Source organism: Gymnogyps californianus, chromosome 7 (assembly GCF_018139145.2).
Source record: "Gymnogyps californianus isolate 813 chromosome 7, ASM1813914v2, whole genome shotgun sequence".
NCBI lineage: Eukaryota > Metazoa > Chordata > Aves > Accipitriformes > Cathartidae > Gymnogyps > Gymnogyps californianus.
In genome coordinates, this window is record NC_059477.1 from 20,864,906 (window position 1) to 20,884,076 (window position 19,171).

The window sequence follows — 19,171 nt, forward strand, 5'->3', positions numbered from 1 at the left end:
TCCAGAGGTCTTTATCTTGAATTCTTCTGATCTTTTTAATCATTGTTTCTGTAAACAATTCTATTAATTCTTTCACATCAGTTCACCTAGAAGGCAATTCAGAGTCTTTCCTCACTAGAAACCAACCGACCCTGATAAATATTGTCCTTCCTAAGCAGCACAGCTAGCCAAAGTAACCTATGTGTTTTCCTAGTTAGGATAGGAAATTGTAAGGAAATAAGAGTCCTTTGATGCAATTAAATCTGTTTTCAGGATCTGTAATTACAATTCCTGCTTTCTCAAGCACAGGAGAATTCAAAACACAAGAGTATCTTCCTGCTCCAGCCTCTTTTAGCCGGCACCCAGTACAAAGGCCTCTGACTTTCCTGGGCACGCTTTAGAGCTGCTTTGGGCTTTGTTATTATGTTGTTCCTGAGCTCTGCTTTTGTTTTCTTTGAACAGTCTCCTACGTACTGCCAGGTTCCCCCAGCAGCATGCAGAACGTTCTCTGCCCACAGTGTGCAAACTGCTGAGCAACCTTGTATTTACCTTTAGTTTGTGAAAGAAACATTTGCTTAGTATTCTCCATTTATTGAAAGATGGTGGTTAAGTCCTGCAATTTCAACCCAACCTACAAACACTATACAAAGGACTATCTCAGGAGCATGTGGGAGAAAGATCACTGCTACTTGTTCTAGATAAGACCTACATATTCACAAAATAAGAAACGTTTATTGCTCTTACAGTGAAACTATCTGTATTAAAATTTTGTTCCAAATGGTGTTTCCAAGTGTATCTAAGACTGCTAGTGGCAGGTCTTGGTGAAATGCCATTGTCCCTGCAATGTTTGAAAACACAGAAAAAAGCCTCAACAATTTTGTCCCTGCTTTCTATTAGAAAAACAAAGCATTAGAAAAATATATCAATAATAAGATTTTCTTTTTATTGCAAGATCATGATTAAAGCTAATTTGAAACTGTATCATAGATTTTGAATCAAGCTGTGAAATATTCCAGGCGTTGTGATTCCCAGTTAAGCCAAAGTCAATTGGGATGCCTGGGAGAATGTATAAATTTCACCATTGATTTCAGTAATAAAATTGTGAAACAATTCTTTTCAAAGAGTTAAGTATTTAGACTTCTAAATAATTGCTACACAATTTGGTAATAACAGTTGCCAAATAATTGGTAACTACCAGTGCTCTTTAGTTCTCTCGTAATTATTTTGTGTGATTTTTATATGTGCTCTGTGGAAGTAGCTACACTAGAAACTAGACAGTCATCCAAATTCTGTCTTTAACTGATAAATAGGTTGAAGCCAGTGCTTTTATTTGGACTAACAAACGAGAGAACTGGATATACACAATAGTGCTTGCAAAACTGCAGTTATCACTGCCTAAGGCTACTGATGACAGACATCGTTTCCTCCGTCTTGGGGAGCTGCAGTGACTTCCAGCCCGGGGAGCATGCGAGAGAACACGGCAGGCTCGCCCGATTGTCCTGCGCAGACACGTAAAAGTATCCACGAACTTGCTCGCAGAGCGTAGGAAACCGCGCTGCGTGTCTCCCAGGCTGAGGAAAGGGGCAGCAGGTGTGCCCGGGCAGCCCCGGACCGCTCCGAGCAGCCGCAGCCCCGCTCCGGCGCCGCGGGGAGGCCGGGAGCTGCCTCGGCTATGTACCTTTGCTTGGGTTTGATACTTACCTGTCCGGGAGGGGTTAAAAACAACATGATTTTTAAAAGGGGGGGGGGGGGGGAGGGGATGTTTGGCATTGCTGTTACTTCAGGCTGTCAGAGCCTCGGTCGTGGCAGCTGCCGCGACTTTACCTCCACCCGGGAACTACGCTGCTCTGCGGTGAAGCCGCGGCTACCGCTACCCCCGCCGCGCTGGCCTCCTGGGCTTTGAAAATAGCGCGCATCTCCCCAACGCCGGCAGCTCGGCGCTCACGTTTCTTCAGGGACCTGTGGCCCTCGCTCAGCGCCCACCGCCGTCCCTTGCCCCGGCGTCCCCCGTCGCAGCCGCGGCCATTCCGCCGGCGGCGGGGCCGGTGAGCGACACGCACCCACCGGCGCTGCACCGCGCCGCCAGGGGCGACCGGGCAGCGGCGTGCGGCCCCGTGCCTGCTCGCCTCCTCGACATGGTATCACCCGAAACCCGTATCCCGCTATGGCGTGGTATATCCCGGCGCGGGAGGCGCGTCCCTCAGGCCGGGCGCGCCCGCCGCCCCGCCAGCCCCTCTCTTCCCTCACGCTGAGAGGAACAAGGGCGCGCCCGCCGCTCCCTCTCTTTGTGTGCGAGCGAGGGAGCGCGCGCGGGCGGGCCCGAGACACAGCGCGGAGGAGGGCGCCGAGCAGCGTGAGAGCCAGCGAGCGGGGCGGGCGGGCGGCGGTTTGGAGCGCCGCCGGAGGGGCGGGAGGAAGGTGGAGTGAGGAGCGCGGGGCGGCGGCAGCGGGGGGGGTGGGTGGGTGAGAGAGAGAGAGACAGGGAGGGAGGGAAGGAGGGCGGCTGGCGGCGGCGGATAATGATGGCGTGGTGTACGCGGCCGCTGGGCGGCCGGGAGCGCTGAGGGGAAGGAGCCGGCGGGACCCCCGCCCCCAGGTAGGCTGGCTCGGAAAGTTTGGGGCGAGGTGCCGGGGCGGCTCCGCTGCGCGCCCCGCAGGCCCCGCGGCGCACAGGCGCCGCCACGGGGAAGCCCCAACTTGGGGCCGAAACTTGCGGCTTCCCCCCTTCCGGGCAGCGCGGGCACGCCCGGGTCCTTTCGCCGTACGGAGCCGCGGTTCGTGCGGCGGGGTCCGGCCTGGGCCTAGCCTCCCCCGGGCGGCAGGAAGGGCCGGGCGCTGCCCCCTCCCCCGCCGCCCGGGACGGCCGTTGGCGGGAGGGGTGGGCGGGCGGGCGGCGGGGGGGGGGGCTCCGTCCGCCGCCGCCGCCGCCACTGCATCCCCCGCCGGAGCCGCCAGGTCGGTGCCCGGGCGGGCGGGCGGCTGGGAGCAGCTGGGTCCGCGCGTCCCGGCGGACACAATGGGCTTTATCCCGCGGGGAGGTCTCGGGCGGCGTTTCCCACCCCGAGTTTCGGATTCGTGTCACACGCCGGCGAGGCCCCGAGTTAATGAAAACTCTCTGTCTCTCTGCAGATGGCTTTCCGGATACCGCAGTCCGCACTGGGGATAATACCCGATGTGGCCATTTACGCGCTGTGATTTCTTTCTCTCCACGTCTACTCCCCTGTGCTCCATTTCAATGCGAGCGGGGAGGCTGGCCGAGTGAAAGGCTGCTTTTTGGATATTCTGTGGGATCTGCTCTGCCTAGTGTTGGAGGGTGGAAGCTTTGTGCCTGGGAGTCGTCCTTCCCATTCTTCTTCAGGAGTCGAGGGAGCTTTCTCTCTGACAATGATGAAAACTGAAAGCAAAGGGGAAAGGACTTTAAGAAGTGCTTCTCCACACCGAAATGCCTATAAATCTGATTTCCATGCTATCAAATGCTCTTTTGATGGCGTAAACAATCCTGAAAACACTTCCAACAAAACAGGCTTGCATCAGAAGCTGAGCACCTCTTCCAATGGAGGGGGAAATGACCCACACAGTCGAGGCAGAGCTGCCACTTATGGCAATAGGGTACACAAGATCAAAAATATGTTTCTGCAAATGGGAGGCTCATCTTCCACACCCTCTTGTGAAAGCAGTCCACCTGCTGAGACCAAACTAATCAGCCGGGCCACGGCAGCAGAGTACGGACCTTCTCCAGGTAGCCCATCTTTCCTCGTTGTCCAAAAAAATAATCTTCTTAATGCAAGTAACAGCCCCTGCGGCAGTCCTGTGGATTCATTGTCTGTGCCTTCTGCTGCTGACAAGGTCATCCGTAGCAACGATGAGGCAGACTTGGACAAAGTTGCCCTGGCAGAAAAATTTTCAGAGACCAGGAAGCTGTTTGAGAGAAATATAAAGCAACGGAGCTCAGTGGACAGATACTCCCCCAGCAAATGTGAAAGAAGTGAGGATAAGAGGAGACGCAGTTCAGCTTCTGATTGCAGCAATGTGGTGGACCACTTCAATTTTAATACAGAAGCGAGTCTTCCAGTTGCGCTGGAGAAAGTTGAAAATCAAGGTAATGAGGAGTTGAAGCAGCAACATCCCAATAGTGGTTCCAAATCCTCCTTCCTGAATGCAGGGCCCATTTCTAGGAGGCTGGAAAGCTTTCTGGGTGACAGTGATACTGAAGAATCCAAAGAAATTTCCAAAAATAATAGTCCTCTGAATCAGGACCCTTTGAGAGGCCACCACAGTTCGGATTCATCTGCTCTTGCTGAAGGATGTCCGGAGAAGGCTGTCCCCACCAAGCTGCCTGTGATCCTCGGAGCTGAGCTGAGCGAGGCAATTGGAAAAGACAAAAGAGAGCAACTGGTACTTGAGAGAAGCCTGTGGGATATGGGCAGTACACCTGGTCAGGAGGCTCAGCGGAGATCAGATAGTGTTCTCTCCTGGGTTTCCCCCATGGAAGGGACTTGTGCAGAGCTGGTTGCACAAGATGAAACCTCAGGGCATGAAAAAGAAGGTTTGGAGAAAGATTGCATTGTTCAAGAGGATCAGCTACTCAGATGTCGAGTACAGGAAGGGAAGAGGAGCGACTACTCCTTGGAAGTGGTAGAAGAGTTTACGGAAGGCAGCGAGACCAATGGGGAAGAAGGAAGAGATGGGATGTCTGTGAGAGATGGGCCAGTTACGCGAGTTCGGGATGTTCTAGAGCAGGAAGGGGATACTGAAGAAGAGGAGCAAGTGGTGGAAAAGCAGAGCGAGAACTTCAGTGCTTTTGGAATAGAGAATGCAGCTTTTGATGATGACAGGGATACAGAGCCAGAAAACCAAGGGCCTGCAGGCAAAGAAATTTTGGAGGAGGAGGAGGAGGAGGAGTATATGTATGACAGTGAATATGAGGAGTTCCCTGGACTTTCTGAAGAGGAAGATCCTGAGCCAGACCGAAAAGTCAAGTTCTCGACAGCTCCTATCAAGGTAAGTACATTTGAATTTTCTTTATTTTTTAATTGTTTTGCAGTCAAAAATACCCAGGAAATACATTTTTGTGGTGTTTTTTTCAAACCTCTAAAAACATTTTTAAAACTGTAAGTTTATGGCTTCTATTCAAAACTGAATAAGAGAAAAATTATAACTTCTCTCTTGTTCAGAAAAATTATAAATTAGTAACAAGTGATTTCTGAATCTCAGCAGCTTGATAAGATAGTCAGCATAGTGAAACATGGGAGATTTTACTTACTGGACATTTTCAGGAACACTAAACTTTTAGGAATAGATACAAACACATGACCTTCAATACTTGCCTTCATTTGTTTAAAATTGAGGCATTGCATTAGGAAGGATTTTTTCAGTTTTACTTTTTGTACAAAAGTTTAAAAAAACCCAAACAAAACAACAAAAACCCCCAGAGCAAACCTTCAGATTCAACTTTAGACTTGTTTTCAGAATTAACTGTGAGAAAATATCAAATGACTGGTTCCTGTTATTTAAGATTTTAGAATTCTCTCTAATAATAACCATATATATGTTGTTTAGTTTTTTTTATACTAGCTTGGTGAACAAGCTGTAGGAGTGTTAACGTGAGCATTTTGGAGTTACGAAGTTGCGGAAGTAGAAGTTACAGGGCAGACTGGATAAAGAGGAGTAGTGTAAGTTACAATGCTAACAAATTAAAAAGATTTAGGTGTCTGATCTTCCCTCACCAAAAATACCCACAAAATAAGTCATTCCACAACTCAAACCGTGTTTACCCATAGTCTTGTTGCAGACTTCAGTTATTCTTGTCCCTCTTAAAATTTAGGAGGAGAATTGGGAGATGCGGACCAGGATGGGATGGGAAACTGTTCAGGCTTTCTCAAGCATACTTCTCTTCTTCTACTATTACATGAATGAAAAATACCATCTTTAATAAACAATTTTTACGCTTTGTTAGTACAGAGTCAGGACTCACTTTTACTGACCAGAGCGATGTAAAAATTCTGTTGACTCCTGTACTTCCTGCAGCGGTGAGCTGTAGTCTCCCAGTTTGCTAAACACACGCCAGTGCTGTACCCCAGAAAATGCTTTGGGTGTGGCAAAATACAAGTTTTGTTGCATGTGGTATTTTTATAGTCTCTCCATAGACAGGCTGACTTTATATGGCTTTCTTGTAGTTGATGCTGCTTTAGTGGTGACCTGGAGCACTGAAGGGGAGAGTGCCACTATTGGAAACTGCGTAACGAGTCTGGTGAGGGCTGTGAGAGAGCCGGAGGGGCATCAGTCCATTTCGCCTCGCATTTGTGCACTGAGTATCTGAGGAAAGTGCCATGTAGAGTCTACTGTAAATGTGCATTCGTTGAATGACTGCTGGTTTCCTGCTGTAGGCAGGGTTTTACTGATAGTTGCTGAAACCCTGCTGAAGCGGTGGCTGTAACAGACTTTTCCTGCCTTCTCTGTTATGTCTATGCCAGACTTAGTTGAAAGCATTAGTAGAAATCTCTGTGCCAGCTGTGATGGAAGCTCTTGTGTAGACAAAACTCAGGTTTTGGTAACTAGCACTGTTCAATTACAGCTGTTTCTCTGAAAGCCACAGGAACCAACCTGTACCAGATTATCAATTACACCATTGAGAGATGAACGGTTAGTAGCAACTGTTAGCAGTTTTCCATTAAAAATAACGTAGTTCTTGCCATAAGTGCCTCACTTGGATTGGCAGATAAACTGTACTTAATAGCAATATGGTCAGTGAACTTTCTTTTTAAGGCCCAAAAATTGAAGCTTGTGATACTTGCCTGCCTTTATTCCTTTTCAGTCAAACTTGACTATATCTTTCCTGTAATGGGTATAGGGATCTCTTTCTATATGTCATTTTCAATAGCTTTTTCCCCTCTGTTCCTCATGCCTAAGCAGTGATTTCTTTCCCCTTGTCTGCCTTTTTGTTTCATATTTTCTATGATACTTAGTGGGAATGAGTCCTGGTGTATGGTTTTCAGCTTTTGTGCTTTGTAAAATAAAGAATTCCAACTTTTTTTGCACTTCCCTAAAATCTTTTTTAGTAATGTACCTTTAATATCTCATTGACTTTTTCAAAAATCCCACTTTTACCTCACAGAAGTCTCTCTTGTTTGACTTTATGCATAGATTTTAGTGCAACTTAAATTGGAAGAGAAAAAAAAAATCCTGAGTGGTAGCAAAAGATTATTCCTGGTCCCCACCACAGCTTAGAGCAGTGCCATAGTGAGAAATGTATCCTAGTAGCTTCTTTTTTCAGCTTTATGTAGACTAAAAGTTTGACTGAAATGTGAGTGCCATTCCAGACATCCATAGCCACTAGAGGAGAAGGTCTGTGTTTTTCCTCCTCTTAGATGCTCCTGAGAAAGGCCAGGCTGGCCTTGGTGTTCTTGATGTTTTCCTTCTGCACCTCTCTAGTGATTACGAAGAAACCATCTCTGTCTTTTGCAGTTGCTGTTTAGCAGGTGTCTGATAGAGTTGGAGAATTCAAAACATTCAGAAGGTGTTTGGGCAAGAAAAAGCATGTTCTCAGATCGTCAAGGTTCTGCAGCAATGGAGCTCTGAGCATTGTACTTGATATACCCAAAAGGGAAGTTGGATATGTATGTAGGTAATGGATATAACTTACACACAGGCACCCTAAAAACAGTATTTACGCTGCAGCGGCAAAGAGAACTTGATTAATATCTCTGTTTCGAAGTTTCTAGTCAGTTGTAAAATTCTCAAGGCTTTTGAGTAAAAGAAGGAGACTGTGGAGCTCCCAGGGGATGTATAAGGTAGCTAACACTGTTAGCACTGCATCTGACCCATGCTGGAGATCCATAATTGTTGACATCTGTAGCAGGGCTTAAGAACATAATTTGATCTGGTAATTTCAGGAAAGATGGAACATAATTATGCAAATACTCCATTATTTTGTGTTGCCCTGTGCCTGTGAAAATAAGCATCGATGAGACTTTTTAAAATAAATGTTTTGATTCTGTAGAAGGTGGTGATAAATGATGAGTGGGAAGATTTCTTACTTGCTGTGGGTAACCTGACTCTTTAAGTCCTGCTGCTGTTTGATCTCTGCAGACCTTAAGGAACGTTATGTCTCGGTTGCTTGCTTTTCGTACAGTAGTGAAGAGAGTGATACTGTACAGTTATTAGCAGAACTTCACAGACTGGGTTTGTGTTATGGTACATGAGCTATTTTTAGTCTCTTGTTGCCACATATGAAGCCAGTAAGGAATGTAAAGCACACTCAGCTGTCCAAGGTATTTGCAAGGGAACTGAATTTGTCTTTGTCTTCAAGTTTCCTGAATAAACTGTGTAAACTATCAACATTACAGACAGTGCAAATAACATCTGGTAACTGTGCTGTCATCCCTTTATATTTCACTTTGCTTTTGTAATGCAGAGATTAAACTCGCTTTCAATTATGTGATTAGCTTGAAAGGCTTTAATTAACATAAATGTAATGACTGAGTGCTGTTTGACATTTGTAATTTTGAAACTTTCCGTTGGGAAAACAAATGCCTGTTTCCAAATTGACTTCTTGAGATGTTTTTGTGTCTGACTGTGTCAAACTTTGTCCTCAAAACCTTTAATAGCACTATGACTAACTTCTGCAATGATTTATGATCCTTAGAAATTCTGTAGCTCAGGTAAACTGAAAAGATAGTACACCTGCTATTTGCTTCCGTAAGTCTGTTTAATTAGCAGTGTTATCCAGTTTGTGTTGCATGGGAGTGTCTGTTCCCAGCTTTTTGTGAATAATACTTTCTTTTAAGATTAAGTCAAGAACACAGTTTAAAAAAAACCCAAACCCCAAACCTTCATAAAGGCTTTACTTTCATATTTGTCACAGTTGAGCAGAAGTTTAAACTTATTTCTTAAATAAGGAAACTGAAAGCGGTTTCATAGCGTGTGTGTTGTCCTAACCAGCCAAATATCAGCTGCTTCAGAGAGAATATGGAAATCCTTCATAATATTGCCATTTGTCTTGCACATCAGAGCTGTTTTATGTATAGCTGGGACACAAATGGTGATCTTGTTCAGGCTGGCGTACTCTTCGATCTTTTTAGTACAGAACTGCTTACAGTGGAAGTTAATGAAAATACACTTGGATTAGATTTCCTGTAGAACAGCATATCTGTAAATGCTTACCACTTCTAGGAGATGCACAGTTTTTCTGGGTCAACACGTAGTCTCCTGAACACTGTTTTAACAAAATGTTGCAGAGTAGTGCTTCAGCTTCGTACATCCTCTGATTTTTGAACTGTAACTTCTATACTTACGACATCATACACAGAAAGGGATACAAAATACACTAACTGGTGGAAGATACCCAGACCCTGGAGTTCTTTCAGTAATTAGAGAATTGATGACTCCATACATGGTCAATTGTTTGTCAGCCATTGGTCAAGCACTTCAGTAAAATACTTCTGTGGCATTAAGAAACAAGTATGTGACATGGATGTAGGTTGATCTAGGAAAACAGAGATTTGATTTGAGGGTAGATTTAAACAGAATTGACTTGTATGTGGGAGTCATCTGCTTTTTTTCTTGACACAAATAATATAAGTGTATTTCCATCATGCTTTGTTTGGGATCTTTTGCAATGACAATTTGTTTGTTGTAACACATAGATTTTAGTTGTTTTGAAGCTCTGTTTATCACTTGCATCAACATTACAACGTTTGTAACTTAACATCATAACAACTTTTCTTCATATTTTTATCTCAAACTTAAACTCCCCACAGTACTTTTCAGTGACTTTTCACAAAAAGTAACCATGTTGTGTTTTGCCTGCATCTGAGAGTATGGCATTTCCTGCTAGTTAACTTAACAGTATGAGATGTTAAAAACATGGATATTAACTGGAGGAAAAAGGTACATATTTTCACACACGTGTGAAAATTTTGTTATTTTGGGGGGTTTTTTTGAGGAAAGATAATCTTTAAACTCTTATGAAAATTGAAATGTCAATAGAAGTTAAATGTTTATTAAGCCTAAATGCATTTAATTCTGCGTATAGATTTACCTGGTTTTAGAAGGTTCCATATCCCGTATTTCTGATGCCTTTCTGGTCCTTGTTATGTTTTGATTCCATGACCTTTGTTCAGCTCTCCAGAAAGAAGCACTTTCAACTCAAGCTTTCTTTGGCTTTTTTTTTTTATCATAAGTCTTCTGTTTTGATTTTTAGGAAATATTTGATGTGTAAGTTTTACAATGGTAGATTGATTTGGCATTTCAAGAGTCTTTGGATGAGAATCCAGTGCCAGGGTATGGGGCTGTAGTGCAGAAATCTAAACCAGAACAGAAAAAAGCAGAGAATTTATTTTTATATCCTGGCTCACTGCTGGAGCAGCTTGACTTTTTACATTAATATCTCAATGTATTTCTAACTGTAATTATTCCCTGGATGCAGTTATATGACATACTAGCTGCCCTGTTTGATGTACTTGATGATGCTATGAAACTATAGACAAATAAGAGAACACTGAAGTTATGGATGTCAGGTGAGGTGACAGTGAGGATGACAGGTTATGACCTGTCTGCCTTCACTCCTTTTTCAGCCCCTCCAACTTCTAACTTCCTAGCAGTTTCACCTGGATTTGACAGGGAAGAGAGAGGAATTTTTAAAGGTATTTTAAAAATACTGCTTAGTTTGGGGAAAATTAGCATTTGTATCAGAGTTGCAGATTCATGCCCTCACTGATGGCAGGGCTGCAGCTTTAATTCAAGTTACTTGTTCTTTTTTACTTAATGCTAGCTGATCACTATGCATGTCCAGCCTGTGCTGTGTTTTGCTCTGAGAATAGCTGTGGGGAACAGGAGGGAGGAAAGGGGGTGAATAGGAGGCACTTGAGGGTTTCATGGGAGATCTAGTCAGAAGAAACACTGAGGAGGTGGCAAAGGTCAGCAAAGATAAGCAAATTTATAGGAGACAAGTTAATGAGCTCAACATTTAAGCTGCTGAAAGATTCAGCATCTTTTTAATGATGATTGCTGTTATCAGCACCTAGAATCCTTAACCTAGACTGATAAACATGAACAGGCAGTAGCTGAAACTTGTTTGTAGTTTACTTCTTGAGAGATGGAAAAAATAAATTATCCCTTTTCATATCATTCTAACATAAGAGAAGGTGAACAGTCAGAAGGACATCAGTAAAAAGAAATGCACCTCTATTATCTGAGTACATATTTTGTAATCTTGAGATCGTGAAGGTGCAGTGTAGCAGAGTATTTTTACAGGGTTCTTACATTTTTATTGAGTAGTAAAGTATTATTCCAAAAGGCAACATGCAAATTCTTTAGATTTATTTCTCAATCATTTTCCTCCATTACCCACTGATGTGGCTTGGTATAGTGAGATGATCCTCCTTTTCAGACCTGGGGTATTGATCATTGCTAGTGACAGTATTACTGCAGATTAGTTAATTGATTTGATCTGGTATGGCAGGGTTATTTTGTTGTTGTTTATTCTTATGGCCTTTAGAAAACAGCCAGGTGGACTATTTTTGTGTTCATTGTTATTTTGAAGTTCCTCTTACCAATTTGCTTGCTATTTAGATTTGGTCAGGTCAAGATTTTTGTTTTGGTGAATAGTAAATAAATACGCATATCTAATTCTTCTGGATTGCTAGGCTTAAATTGGTCATACCAAAACACCTTTGAAGCTTATGGATGTTCATAATTGAATCATTTTCTTTATATACAAAGTCTTTCAGGAGCCAAGATTTTTTTGAGGTGCCCCCCCTATATGTAGTATTATGAGTAGTTTTTGCCTCTTCTGGTCATATCCTATTTATTTGGAGTCTTTCAGTCTCTCTGTCAGTCAGAGAGCAATGCCACCTCGACTGAGGTGGTGGTGGGGTACAACCAAGTCACAGCAGAGCTCCACTTTCATGGAGGGAGAACGTGGATTGTCTCTCAACTTCTGCTCTCAATGTTTGAAATGAAATAAAATCAGTGCACCGAATCTGAATGGATGCTTTTCTCTGTCTTCAGTATTTCTTTCACTGGGATTTAAAAATTAAATACCTGTGAGTGAAAGAGTTTTTCTCCTTCGGGAGCAGGTAGCATAACCTGACTGAAACAGATACCATGTTGTCTTTCTTGCCCTCTAGCTAGCGCCAGTGCCTTTGCTACTGCAATGAAATACAGAACTAGAGAATAAATTTTACTGTTTTTATTGAGAATTAAGTAGAGAATAGTGAGACTGGTAAAAAACTGGTTTGTTTATTATGAAATTATCTATATGACATTGTCTGTACTGTAGATGTGAAGCAAAGTTGCACTTACGCCTTTATGTAAACTGACTTAGTTGGGGTTTTTGATTAAGTCATGCAGAGCTACAGGGTCAAGTGCATAAGTGTGCGCAGCCTACCTGTCCACCTGTTTGATAACAGAAAACGCTACATTGAGTGTAATGGCTTATAATATTAACCTGTTTAACAGTTACCAACCATTCTGAATACTTTTTGAAAAAGCATAGAAGTGTGTTTAAAAAAAAAAGTAAGCAAGGTATTTCTGCTGATTAAAGGATTTGATAGCATGGATTTACTTAAATCGGGTATAGTAACTTTTCACTTAAAATATAACAAGTAGTGGTAATAAAATACTAACCATGTAGCTTTCGGAAACAGAGGGAACAGTGGGTAGTGGTAATGAGATGTCTACTTTAACTGAAGAGGGAGATTGTAAGAGTAAACTGTAAAGTTGTACATCATACTTCAGTCCTACTTCAGTGCTACTGTTTCAAATAATGATTCATGTTTGCCTGGGCACTTCACATTTTGGCAGGTATCGCGAAGGCGATCAATTTGAAAAGCTGAAACCGTTCACTATTAGACAATTTTCCCTGAGCCGTAACTTGTGTTTTGAATGTTGGCTTTATTGAGTGTCAGTAAACTCTCATGTTCAAAGTAAGAATTGTGTTTCAGAAGAAACATGAACCAACTGGCGTAGTCATTGCTAGGTGTGGTGTTCAGGCAGGGGTGTCAGTAACACTTCAGTGCCTCTCTCAGCTGTTAAGTGTTACTTCAACTGCCTGTGCAGGTGTTGTGAGGCTTTCCAGCAAATACTGTGGTATTACATGAGAATTTTAAAGTGATGTTGATATTCCTTCTGTTCCAATGAGTTGGGAACCCTTCTGGGAAGTTATTGATTTCTTAATCTTACTGTTTAATTACTTCTGTGATGTTCTGCTTTTGATCAGGCACAAACAAATCTGTCTACTATAAATGAATATGGGAGTGGAGGTCTTTGGACTGTGTTTTATGACTCTCTAGCAGTTTCATGCAAACATGTGGTAAATTAGTGTTTACCCTCTAACAAAATTGAAATTCTGCTAAAACTAACATAGTTCTTAAGTAGAGCTTTTTATGTGCTCCTGAGAGTTTGAATTAAGTGAGGTCATTGTTGGTTTTCTGTGATAATGCTAAGATGATATAATGGAGATTTTTAGTTCTGTGTGGTAACAGGAACTGAATGGTAGGATCTTTTAGACAGTAGGCTGCATTGGGGTTTTTTTGAGTGCTTATCTTGATGATATTGATATTGGCATCTTCATAGAAGGAGATGAACTGAGTTTTACATTCAAAAAGTGATTTATTTTCCTGGTGTGAAGAATGCAGTTTGTTGTGTCTCCAAATAAATATATTTGCTGTCCAAGGACTAAATCTATATTTGAAAATTTCTGGTTATGTATCTTAACAATTTAATTAAAATAATCCTTAAAAATTCAGCCCTCTGCCAGAACTTTTTTGGATTTAAATTATTTTTATTCATTCTGAAGAAAAGAGGTCTTGAGTGTAAAAAGAAATTCTTTTTTCAGATAGCAGGGTTTTTCATCATTTATTAGCTTGACAAGATCTGAAAGTTATTAATGTTAGGTTAACCTTCTGGATATATAACAAGCTATGGTAAAAGGCTTGTAAAATTCACATGGTTTCCACAGTAAAATTCATCTGGTTTCTCCTATGTTGAGACAATAACTTGTGTTTGCTAAAGCATATCTTTTAAAAATATCACTTGCACACTAATAGTTTTACGATCTCTGGCTAGCAGTGGCTTCTAAATAGTAAGATTAGAATTTCTTTTGTCCCTAATGTGTTTGATTCAGTGACTAAACACTACCAGGCACAGCACAGGGGTGAACTGTGTTTAGCTTTCTCATCAGTCTTCTAAACTGTGTAACTTGTAATTTATATTATTTATCATCCACATTTTAACTGTGTTTAATGTTACTTTTGCTACTTGGCAAGAACGACTTGATTAGTAGTTCTGTGTTTTCTATATTAGTATCAACAATTTTACTGTTTCCATCTCATAAAAGATGAATACCATGTTATGATTCCACATGTACACAATAAAAATTTCTGTCTTTTGCCCTTGACTGTTTGGCTGTAGTTTTCTTAGTGTGCTCTTGCTTTTCTTTTTGTTATTGCAGTGTTTAGCTTCTGGTTATACATCAGTTTTGCTTTTCCTCTATTCTTTGTAAATTCATGTTTTTTCCTCAATTATTTTTCTGAAGTCGGGGGGGTTTCCTACTATTTTGAACAGGTCTATCTTTGTCTTAATTGTGAGGTTACAGATTTTAGAATATTACCTAAACGTTCTCACACACTTGCCATCTGTCACTTTAAGAGAAGAGTATGAATTTTCTCTTAGTGGGTTAGTCAGAATTGATTTCAGATAGGTTTTTCTTAAAAAGCTAGTGTGCATAAATATTAGCAGTCTTCATTTGCATAGATATGTTTGTGCTACTATTTTATGAATAACAATTATAAACATCACTGGAATCTAAGCCACCACTAATTTTAAATTCTGTGATCCACTCCCAGCAGATGATCAATTCCTATGATCAATTTTGTGTCAAAATGGGCAAATTCTATGAGACTCTCAAGTACCATGCTATTATTTTCAAGTTGGAAAAATATTTAATAATTTTTAGAAATTCCAGAGATATTTTAGTGCTGGCAGCCTAAGACTTGTAGCATATGTAATGCTGTTATGATGGTGCAACTTTGCTTCCCCCAAATTTCCAGCGCTTTATAAATGGTTGTGTAAGGAACTGGTCATCCCTTCGCTAATGTCATTCTTCAGTAAATAGTGACTACTTGGATCTTCTGCTTTGTGAGTTGGACCACTGAGTTATAAAGAATCAAGAAAATACAGTTGTCAGTGTCTCCAAAATTAACTACTACCATTCTCCACATTTTGCTCATTCAGCCATTTGATAGTTAGTGATCTTTAACATTTTAGTCATATTATTAATACTAGATCATATGTACACTTATAAATAAGCAAACTTGGGGGTTTTTTTCATGCCCCAGTATTTGATTTGTTCTCAAGAACTCAAATATTCTCATTAATAAGTTATAATTTGTCCACTCATGAACTTCCTTTTTATTATTAGTTTAAAATTCATCTTATTATAACTTGACTATGTTTTTAGAGAGATTGATTTTTCTGTTGGGCTGGAAAGGAACCAAACTAGACTGGTCTTGTTCCAAAGGGAGAATAGTGCTTCATGAAATGCTTCTGCTTCATATCCTATTTACTGATTCGGGGAGGTAGGAAGGGAGATTAATTTAAAGAACTTGGCCACCTTTTTTCTGATAGTGATAGAGTAAGGATACTTGAGACCATTTGGATGGTTTTCTTTGTCTATTTTGCAGATTTTTCTGTCAAGTTTATGGAAGACAGATACTGTAAATGCAGCCCTTGTCATCTTTCTGTGTCCAGTTGTTGCCCACTGATGATAGTCCAAAGGAATTTATTAGTTTATTTACCTTTATGCAAGACTTAGGCAGAACAACTTTTCAGGAAGGTTCTTTTATTGGGGGAAACATAAGACTTCCAAGAGTGGGTTTCTTCCTTCCCTTTCAGCCAAGTGGATCTAATCTTGCTTACTTACTGGACTGCTATATGGCCATGCCATGTTTCTGGAGTAGCTGTTTTGCAGGATTTGGCGAAGAGTTTGTGAAACTGTCTTCCAGCTGTAGTCTGGAGGAGAAGCAGTAAGCTCCCCGTGGGAAATACTGAGTTATATTAGTTGCTTTTTGGTAATCTTTTTCAATAACCGTTTTCCTGTGTCTGAGCCTACTGCCATGCAGAGCTAACACCATATACTAGCGGATGTAAATTCACTGGGAAAATATTAATTACAGCTAATTACAGTTAATTCTGTCTTATTTACATGATTGCAGTTACCTGTCTAGGTAGTCTTAGTGGGAAAACGCAAAAGTTGCAAAAACTTAGTAGGCTAGTGTAAATTAACTTTGTGTCAGCACTGCATGTTCTTGGTTAGGGAGATGGCTGCTGCAGCTGCAATCCGTAACTGTTTTTTGTCTTACAGTGATGTTGAGTAAAACACAGAGTGCCTGCAAAAACTTAAGCAGATAAACCTTGTTTTTCAGATAAATGGGAGGTGGTGTATTATTTTTTCTTTTTTTTCTAACTTATGAATTTAAATACAATTAATGAACATGCTGATAAGTAAAATTAACGCTGTTACATGTAGCTCGTTCTTCCTTTCTAGATTTCAGTCTTAATTCATGTTGTTTGTTTATCTTTTATTTTTAACAGTTCAGAAATTCAGCTGGAATGATTACTAAAAATAGTAATGTATGTAACAAGGCATTTCCTTTTCCTGGGAAACTGTGTGATTCCCTTCTAAAATCAGAAAACTACATCTGTTTGAAGCACTGCAATTGGCAGATGGTGTGGGGGGAGGGAAGAAGAGAGGAAGAAGGATTTGGGGGAATGTAGTCCTAAAAAAACAAGTCACACTATATCAAAGAGGAGATGACTGATTTCCTTGACTGATTTCTTTTAACTATTTGGTGCATTTACAACACAAAAAGTGTTTAAGGAATTGTTTTGAAACTTCTAAAATGTTACTTCTGTGCAAGTTGGAAACTGTCTTACAGCAGCAGTATTTATGAAATTGATGGTTGTTTAGAAAATGGGATCTCTAAAAATGCCACTTTAATTTCCTTACTGTTTTTCTTTCAATTATATCATGTTTCGAAGGGGGTGGGAAAGCACTAAAAAAAGTTTTCTGTTACCTTTCTTAGGTTTTCAGTACTTACTCAAATGAAGACTATGATAGACGTAATGAAGAAGTTGACCCTGTGGCAGCCTCAGCTGAGTATGAACTTGAGAAAAGGGTGGAAAAAATGGAAGTGTTTCCTGTGGAAATTGAAAAAGGTGCAAATCAAACCTTGAACATTTGCAAGAGATACTATGTGCACAAAAGATAAAACAATTTTAAACTCTATTTTCCCTGAATTTAGGTCTTGAATTTTTGAATGTGTGTTCAGGCTTTCATTTGTGGCTAGTTCTGTTGAATTTAGTGAACGTTAACTGGACAGGCCTCTACTAAGTGCAAATTGTCATACTTAATGGAAGTTAGGAAGGCTATATTCCTGAGTGACAGATCTGCACCAAAATATATACAATTCATAAGTCTTGCTATCTCCTCCAGATACCATGAAGCTTTGAATCTAACAGGCAGTCATAACTACAGAACAAAAAGGCTTTAAGTAGTATCTAGATAGAAAATATGTTGTTGTTGTCTTTTTTTTTTTTTTTAAGTGAATTTTCGTATCTTGTGTGGAAGGACTTAGAACGCTGTGAAACAGCTCACTGCTGCTAAGTGTTACATCTTGTATTATGCGGCTAATGTTAGATTTTTGAATCCCTTAGGTGACAGTGGTCTGGGCATCAGTATTATTGGAATGGGAGTTGGTGCTGATCAGGGACTGGAAAAACTAGGTATTTTTGTAAAAACAATAACAGATGGTGGAGCTGCTCAGAGAGATGGACGGTGAGTTTTTCATTGAATTGATTATGCTTTTTACAAATTTCTAACTGAGCCCAATCGTTTTCATTGCATATGCTAAATACTGTGAATAAAAGTACAAAAGCTGAATGCAGCTGAATAAATATTACATTCCTGCTTTATGTTAATTTTTTTAAAAACAGGGTTTTCATATAATATAGGACATTTTTGCAAAATAAGTGTAGATATGCTTCCAACATATATAAGAAAAGCTTAGAATGTGCCCATGTGTAAAAGTGCCACAAAATCATGTTGACACCCCAGGACACCAATCACTGTGTAAATAGTGTAAAAAATATCAAGGCAAATACTGTGTAAATTTTAATTGGTGGTCTGCATAGTAACTGAGGATCAGGAGATTGTTTTTAAGCAGTGAATTTCTTGGGACTCAGAATTTTTCATTATAAATACTAGTGAGTTTTAAGTGATACTTGCCATGTCAGAAATCTGTCAAGCCAAAATATTTTTGTTGAACTGATAGCTAAGCATTTATTTATTTTGCAGAATTCAAGTAAATGATCAGATTGTTGAGGTTGATGGCATAAGTCTAGTGGGAGTTACTCAGTTCTTTGCAGCCACAGTATTAAAAAACACCAAAGGCACAGTGAGGTACGTATGTTTTCTATGAAATAATACTTTCCTTTTGTCATTTTTCATTGATGGAGAATACAAAACTATAATCTGAAAGTTTTACAAAGACGTTGAAGGCAACACTATGGCAAACTAATTTCTTAAGCATATTTTAAGCTTTTTGCTGCAAGGTAATTTGTTTTTCTTCTCTAGATTTCTGATTGGGAGAGAGAAGCCAGGGACTCAGAGTGAAGTAGCCCGCCTCATTAGTGAGACGTTAGAGCAAGAGAGATGTCTGTATGAGCAGCACTATGTTCATGATGATACAGAGCAGGTAAAACATCATACATACTTGCATATTTTTAAAAGTACATGGTTACCGCTACATGCAAAAACTTCTGCAAATGGAATAAATGTTTTTTGAATCAAATTGAAGCAAACAAAGGATAAAACAGGCAACTTGTGAGCAACAGAAAATACGAACTTCATACATTACTATTGTCAAGGCACATGATTATCACTACGTGCTAGACTTCCAATTTATCAATAATCCAAAAGATATTTTTAAGTATCAGCTGTGTGTGATTGTTTTGTGCATGTCTTACTTAGCTCTCTTTTGTGAAACTTTGATGAAGGTGTTTGCAAGTCGTCTTTAAAACTTATCATAGGTATAAAACTAAAAAGGAATAGTAACTAGTTGAGAATAGTTTTGCAACTGTTTGGATTCCTTGACTGTGTGCTTTTGTTATTGCTGCTACCATAATGCAAAGT

General features: G+C 40.6%; 1 protein-coding gene across 5 annotated transcripts in view; it reads left to right on the forward strand.

Annotated features, from left to right (window-relative positions):
* Positions 1-2,313: 2,313 nt before the first annotated feature.
* The window catches only part of LOC127018465 (neurabin-1-like), a 43,631-nt gene continuing 26,773 nt past the window's right edge, over positions 2,314-19,171 (forward strand). For 4 of the 5 annotated variants that reach the window (XM_050900080.1, XM_050900084.1, XM_050900082.1 and 1 more), the window contains exons 1-6: positions 2,519-2,575; positions 3,109-4,980; positions 17,064-17,196; positions 17,695-17,815; positions 18,335-18,439; positions 18,614-18,734. In XM_050900080.1, coding sequence (XP_050756037.1) covers positions 3,364-4,980; positions 17,064-17,196; positions 17,695-17,815; positions 18,335-18,439; positions 18,614-18,734 — 2,097 coding nt within the window. In that variant the 5' untranslated portion in view covers positions 2,519-2,575; positions 3,109-3,363. Of the gene's footprint in view, positions 2,333-2,518; positions 2,576-3,108; positions 4,981-17,063; positions 17,197-17,694; positions 17,816-18,334; positions 18,440-18,613; positions 18,735-19,171 lie in introns of those variants that run through there. The other variant, XM_050900081.1, reaches the window with a different exon arrangement.